Here is a 7234-nt window from a genome sequence, read left to right as displayed (position 1 = left end):
GCGCTGGCGGGTGCCGAGCAGGAGCAGGAGGAGGAGGAGGATGAGGGCTTCGTGGACGTGTGCGGCAGCGGCCTGCTGATCTACGGGGAGATGCACGGGAAGTTGTTCCAGCACCAGCGGGAAGGTGTTGCGTTCCTGTACCGCCTGCACCGGGAGGGCAAGCCTGGTGGCATCCTGGCAGACGACATGGGCCTGGGCAAGACCATCCAGGTGATTGCCTTCCTCTCGGGTATGTTTGACGCCGAGCTTGTCCAGCACGTCCTGCTCATCATGCCCACCACCCTAGTCAGCAGCTGGCTGGCTGAGTTCGCTCGCTGGACCCCTGGCCTACGCGTCAAGGAGTTCCATGGCAACAGCAAGACAGAGCGCACCAGGAACCTGGAGAGGGTCCAGAGGAAGAATGGCATCGTCATCACGAGCTACCAGATGCTCATATACAATTGGAAGCAGCTGGCCAGCCGCCACGAGGAGGAGTTTGTCTGGGACTACGTCATTCTCGATGAAGCACATAAGATCAAGTGCCCGTCAAACAAAACGACCAAGTGTGTGTACGCGATCCCGGCCCAGCACCGCGTCCTGCTCACAGGCACCCCTGTGCAGAACAACCTGCGGGAAATGTGGTCCCTGTTTGACTTTGCCTGCCAAGGCTCCCTCCTGGGAACTGCCAAAACTTTTAAAATGGAATATGAGAATCCCATTACCAGGGCAAGGGAGAAGGATGCGACTCCAGGTGAGAAAGCACTGGGGCTAAAGATATCGGAGAATCTCATGGCCATTATAAAGCCCTATTTCCTCAGAAGGACCAAGGAAGACATCAAAAGCTATCATGCTGATGAAGTGGATGCTCCTCTTCCTGAGGATCCAAGTGAGAACAAGGCCCCTGTCATGCCATCTCTCACTAGGAAAAATGACTTTGTTGTGTGGGTGTACCTGGCACCGGTGCAGGAAGAAATCTACAGGAACTTTCTCTGCCTGGATCACGTGAAGGAAGTGCTGATGACAACCCGATCACCTTTGGCTGAGCTGACAGTCCTGAAGAAACTCTGTGACCACCCCAGGCTTCTGTCTGCGAGAGCCTGTCTCCAGCTGGGCTTGGAAGAGCAGGAGGGCTCCGAGCAGGATTACAGGATGGAAGCAGGTATGCTTCCAGGCATGAACAAAATAGATCATCTCTCTGATGAGACTGTGATCCAGGAGTCTGGAAAAATGCAGTTCCTTGTGGGGCTGCTGGAACGGCTGAGAGAAGAGGGACACCGAACCCTGGTGTTCTCACAGTCGAGGAAGATGCTGGATATCATAGAGCTCGTTCTGTCTCGCCGACAATTCCAGATCCTGCGCATCGATGGCACGGTGACCCACCTGACGGAGCGGGAGAGGCGCATCAACGCCTTCCAGAGCAACACGGACTACTCTGTCTTCCTGCTCACCACGCAGGTTGGGGGTGTTGGCATAACCTTGACAGCAGCCAGCCGAGTGGTGATCTTTGATCCCAGCTGGAATCCAGCAACTGATGCTCAGGCTGTGGACAGAGCTTACAGGATTGGGCAAAAAGAGAACGTAGTGATTTACAGACTGATCACCTGCGGCACCGTGGAAGAGAAGATATACAGGCGGCAGGTATTCAAGGACTCTTTAATCAGACAGACCACCGGTGACAAAAAGAACCCATTCCGTTATTTCTCCAAACAGGAACTAAGGGAGCTGTTCACGCTGGAAGATACTCGGACGTCTGCGACTCAGATCCAGCTGCAGTCCCTGCACGCCATGCAAAGGAAGTCTGATCTGCAGCTGGATGAGCACCTTGCTTACCTGCATTCCCTGGCAATGTTTGGCATTTCCGACCATGACCTGATCTACACAAAGGAGATGGCTCACGAGGAGCAGGTGGAGAGTGAGGAAGCTCATCAGTACATCCAGCGGAGGGTACAGAAAGCCCACGAGCTGGTCCAGCTGGAGTCCCAGCTCAGAGATCAGAGGATGGAGGGGATGAGAAATGCTTGTGAAGAGATGTGGCAAAGACCATCGGGATCAGTTTCCGGGCCTAAGAAGTTGTCTCCAGGGTTGAATGACAAAAATCACTTTGTTTCACCACCAGTAGCTGATGCACATGAAAAAGACAAAGCAATTGATCTTACAGAGGATGAGGAGGCCCAGGTGCTCGATGTCAGCTCCAAAATGACAACTCTGACTCTTGCTGACTGGGATGAAGAGAAACTGGTACAAGATGTATCCAGTATAGAGACAAAAGTGCTCGATACCAGCAAGACAGCAGAACAATCTGGTATACAAGAATCTGAGCAAAATCCTGAATCTAGCATTACACCATCATCCCCTGCACTCGAGAAAGAGAGTCAAAGCCCCCAAGAGAAACAGCATTCACAGGTACATTCAGACAGCTTGGCCAAGGCAAGGAATGACTTGTCTGGGCATTGTCACAATCCCTCCAAGTCTGGCATGGCTGACGATCCTAAAAGGGATGCAGAACTGTCAGTTCAGGTACTTGACCCACACACTCCCCTGGGGACGGAGCAGAACAATGTTCCTGAGCCAGCTTCTGCTTCTGCAGTGCTGAGTTTATCAAATGTTACACCAGAAATCGATGCTGAGCTCTACAAGTCTCACGTGTTGGAACACAGCTTGGAGGGTACATCTGCTCCTTCTCTCCAGGATCAAGTTGACTTCAATCTGGTTCTGGAAGAATCTGAAGAGGAATGGCAGGATGCCTCAAATGGAGAAGGATCAGTGGAACACCCTGAGAAGGAGAGCATACAACTCCAGGCAGAAAGCTTGTGTAAATCTCCAGACAAAGAATCTCCAACCAAAACTTGGCCAAGTGAGACCAGTAGCCACGGCAAACGCTCTCCCACAGCTGAGGAAGAGCCAAATGCCTTTCTGCAAGGCAGTGAAGCATCGGAGGAAAGCAGTGGTCTCTTTACTTTTGGTAGGAAGAAACGCTTAAACAGAATTGCTTCAGACAGTGAGAGTGAAGATCAGCCTGAACAAGTGCCCTCCTCTCCCTCAGACAGCGCTTGGCACCGAGTTCCAGAAGGAATTAGCGCTTCCACCCCTAAATATGACACCAGTAGAGCTAAAGGCATCTTTTCTCCCCAACTAAATAACAGTGGTAACAGGTCTAACGCTTCCAGACACTCGTTCATCAGCAGGTTGGTAGATGAGGTGGAGGACATTGGCGAAATCATGGGAACCACTGATGAGGAAGGTGATGATCACAGTGATGAGGAGCAAGACAGGTTTGTGGAAGAAGAAGCTGAGGAGTGCACTGGGGAATCTGCTGAGACTGAAGAAGAACCTACTGGAGAAACCCTTGATACAAGTGAAGGGTCCTCCCACACAGACAGTGTGGAATCTGAGCAGTCCGAGGCAGAGGAGACAGAGTCATCTCAGGAGGAATCCACGGGTGACGCTGAGCTCCAGTTGGGTGAGCAGATTGACTGCTTCACCCAGGAAAGCAGGTCTGAAAAAGGCATTGGGCAGAGCTCCTCTCCTGCTGCAGGAGATTACGACACTTTGGTGCACAGTGGGAAGAAACTTCAGAATGATGGAAAACTCCAGGAGGCGTTGGACTGCTTCCTGCAAGCTCTTGACATAAAAAGTGGAGATTCTGAAGTTATGCTTCTGACCCTGAACTTGTACAGACAGCTGGCCCAGAAGTGACATGTGTGGCTCTGTGAAGACAGTCTGGCTGCTCCTCGTTCCCGTGTGTCTGCACCACGGCCCCGGGATCCCTGAGTCAGCTCCAGGCTGGTGGCTGCTGTATACTGAGCAAATTCAGCACCTCCTGCTTGAGGAAACAGTCCAAACATCCAGGTGTTGGATGCTGGGGAGGGAACTGCACTGTGGAGTCAGCTCACAAAGGTGAAAATGGTTCATGTTCCTGTCTGATTATTTAATAAAAAAAATGGTATTGTTGATGTCTAAACCCCTCTCCATGCTGGCAGCCCTGGCTTCACCTTTCTACCGTCCAGGTTCTGTCGCTCCTCTCCCCTGAGAAGATGGGGACAGTGCAGTCCCACAGTCACTGTACAGCCCAGCCTTGGGCTGCTGTGGTTCCTCCCTCCTTCTGGGTTTTAAATAAGCCAGTTTGGGTGCCTGAAGGTCACCCACCATTTGGGTGAGCTGAATGCTGGTGCAAAGGAGACTCCTGCAACCTGGGTGTAAGATGGTTTGAGAATGGATTGGCTGTGGAAAAGTTAAAAGATTTAAAAGATGTCTGCTGCTCTAATTTCTCCAAACAGTGGAGGAAGCAGAGCAGTGGAGACCAGCACAGCATCTGCCTGGCACCAGCTGGAACAGCCAGTGCAGGAGCCCTTCTGAGCCCCCTGCCAGGTGTGTGCATGGGGGGCTGTGGGGCTGGAACACAATTAGACCTTGACTGCTGCAAAGTGCTGAAAGCTTCAAACCCTTTGGTGTTGCTGGAGGAGCCAAGGACTTCAAAGGAGGCTCTAGGCTGGCCTTATTTGTCCCCCTCCCAGCTCCCACTCCCCTTTCCCTCTGTCTGGACAGTGAAGCCTGAGGTACCAGCAGCATATACTGGGTTTAACTACTTTTTCTGCTAAGGAAATCCTGTAACCCTCTCCCCACACACAGCTGAGCTCTGTTACATTAAGTATTTCTCTCAGGTCCTGGAGGCAGGATGAAGCTACGAAGAGGGTTTGTAGTTCATAGAATGGTTTGGGTTGGGAGGGACCTTAAAGACCTTCCAGTTCCAACCCTTGCCACAAGCAGGGACTCCTTCCACTAGACCAGGTTGCTCCAAGCCTGGCCTTGAAACACTTCCACGGATGGGGCAGCCACAGTTTCTCTGGGTGACCTGTGCCAATGTTTGATCACCCTCACAGGGAAGGATTTCTTCCCAATATCCCTTCTAACCCTGCCCTCTGTCAGCCTCAATCCATTACTCCTTATCCTGTCATTCCAGTTCTGGGTAAAGAGCCCCTTCAGATACTGAAATGGGCTATGAGGTGTCCATACAACCTTCCCCAGGCTGAACAGCCCCAACTCTCTCGGCCTTTCATCACAGGGAGATGCTCCAGTCCTTACCAACTTCATGGCCTCTTCTAGACTTGCTCCAACAGTTCCATGTCCTTCTTATATTGGGGGCCCCTGAACTGTGTGCAGGACCCTAGGTGGGGTCTCAGGAGTGCAGAGTAGAGGGGGAGAATCCCCTCCCTCACCTGCTGCCCACGTTCCTCTGGATGTAGCCCACGACATGGGGGGGTTTCTGGGCTGAGAGCGCTCACTGCTGGCTCATGGGGAGTTTTTCATTAACCATCATTGCCAAGCCCTTCTCCCAGGGCTGTTCTCAATCCCTTCTCTGCCCAATCTGCAGCTGTGCCTGTGAATGCCCTGACTCAGGCGCAGGACCTTGTACTTTTCATGTGGTCCCACCTCTCCAGCCTGTCCAGGTCCCTCTGGATCCATCCTTCCCTTCCAGTGTGTGACCACACCACACAGCTCAGTGTTGTCAGCAAACTGGCTGAGAGTGCTCCATCCCACAAACCAGCAGCTCAAAAGCTCCTGGTTCTGGCTCTGAGTGACTCTGCACCCCCACCCTGCCCCTCACCAACACAGCCCCAGTCTGGTGTGCTCATTGCTGGGACTGACTCCTGCCAGTCTCAGCTGGTAACAGCACAGCAGCAGATCTGGATGTTTCCTTGTGCCATGGCACGCTGCCTTCTGCAATGCCCCACCGCAGCACAAGACTCCACACCTGGCTGAGCTGTGCAGTTTGGGAGAGGAGCTCTTTGTACTCGGAACCACAGCAAACACGGACCTAATTCTGCTGGTGCAGTTGTGCCAACATGCTTTTGCCAAAAGAGAGAACAGAGCTCTGGTAGCCTGGAAACAAGTGGTTTATTAATAGAGCACCATTAAATGGGGCAGTGTCTGCTCTGGGCAGCCTGTCTGCCCTCCACAGCAAGCCATTCGTTGGCTTCTCTGAGCTTTCCATACTCAGCAAAACCAACGCCCTGAAAAGGGAGGGAAGAGAAGGTTTCACCTCACCTCTTCCTCCTGTGGAATCTCGGGAACGGCCTTTTGTTCTTTGATGTTTCCTCATCTCCAAGCTCTGTGCATGGTGCTCACCTGTAAACAAAGCTGGTGCCTGTTGCTGGCGCCATGGCTGGTTTGGGGGCTCTGTGGGCAGGAAGGGGATCACGGCTCTGGGATGGATTCCTGAGATGGCAGGAACCTGCTGCGCTGCTTCACCTGCACACCCCACAGCACAGGGGAGCGCAGGAAGTGGCACACAAGCGTTTAGTGGCTTTTTGCTTATTCAGACCTCAGTTATCCAATTTCTTCCCCCAGCTCTGAGTGGGCAAGGTGGAGCTATAGGAAGAGGTGAGTCTGTGCTCAGGAGAGCTCTTCCTTCCCTCCTGCCCCCAGCTCCCTTCCCTGCCTGGCCTGACCCAGCTGCAGTGTTACCCACCCTTCACTGAAGGGACTGTCCTGCAGCCCCGGAGCACAGCTGCACCACGGGAGCTGTCTGCACCCTCCTGGGGAGGATGGAGATGGAGACCAAGCCCTGGGGACCCCTCTGTCCCTTTCTGTTTGCAGATTAAAAAGCCTGGGCACCTCATTCTGCTGAGAGACCATTATCTCCACAGCAGGAGAAGCAAGAGGCTGGCCTGCCAGGCAACAGGGGCTTCAGTATCTGTAAAAGGCTCTTGTTTCACCCTTCCCAGGGACACTTTACCTCTCTAGGCAGGGCCCTGCTCTGCCAGCACAGTGGGCAGGGACAGCCAGCTGCCTCCAGACATGTTGCTGGTTGTGCCCGACTTGCTCCAAGGCCAAGGTGTCTGGGACTCAGGATTCAAGCAGTCAACAAGGTCATCATGATCATTCATGTTTTATTTTCTGCCTTCCACCATGATAATGTGGTATCCAAACTTGGTCTTGACGGGAGGGTCAGTGTACACGGGCTTGTCCATGCTGCTCACAGGCAGGGCAAACGCTGCCTCCTGGAATGGTCCCACCATGGAGCCTCTGGTCATCCAGCCCAGGTCTCCCTGCAGGAAGGGACCGTCGGGGTTAAGCTTTGAGATTCAGTGCAGGGAGGGTGGGTGATGCGGCCGTGGGGCGGGTCCGTGCTGACAGCGGTGAGGAGCAGGCCCAGGCTCCCGCAGGCGCTGGCCGGCCCCACTGTCCCGTCCCGGGTGCAGCACTCACCCCTTGCCTGGCCTTGTCCTCGCTGTACTGTGCCGCCACCTCGCTA

General features: G+C 53.5%; 1 protein-coding gene and 1 long non-coding RNA gene across 3 annotated transcripts in view; both read right to left on the bottom strand.

Annotated features, from left to right (window-relative positions):
* The window catches only part of OCRL (OCRL, inositol polyphosphate-5-phosphatase), a 44835-nt gene that overhangs the window by 22866 nt on the left and 14735 nt on the right, over positions 1-7234 (bottom strand). The window contains exon 8 of the mRNA XM_017741001.1: positions 2093-2098. Coding sequence (XP_017596490.1) covers positions 2093-2098 — 6 coding nt within the window. The remainder of the gene's footprint in view (positions 1-2092; positions 2099-7234) is intronic.
* Positions 5856-7234, bottom strand: LOC108448461. 2 transcript variants are annotated; one of them, XR_001864354.1, is made up of 3 exons: positions 7189-7234; positions 6716-7028; positions 5856-6156 (listed from the first exon to the last, which is right to left on the bottom strand). It is a non-coding gene; the product is annotated as an uncharacterized LOC108448461 (long non-coding RNA). The 2 variants fall into 2 exon arrangements; XR_001864353.1 differs by having other exon boundaries at positions 5856-6105.

The sequence above is a fragment of the Corvus brachyrhynchos genome, unplaced genomic scaffold, assembly GCF_000691975.1.
Source record: "Corvus brachyrhynchos isolate BGI_N302 unplaced genomic scaffold, ASM69197v1 scaffold351, whole genome shotgun sequence".
Taxonomy (NCBI): Eukaryota; Metazoa; Chordata; class Aves; order Passeriformes; family Corvidae; genus Corvus; species Corvus brachyrhynchos.
Note: the sequence above shows the minus strand (reverse complement) of the source record. Positions and strands in the feature narration are given on the sequence as shown.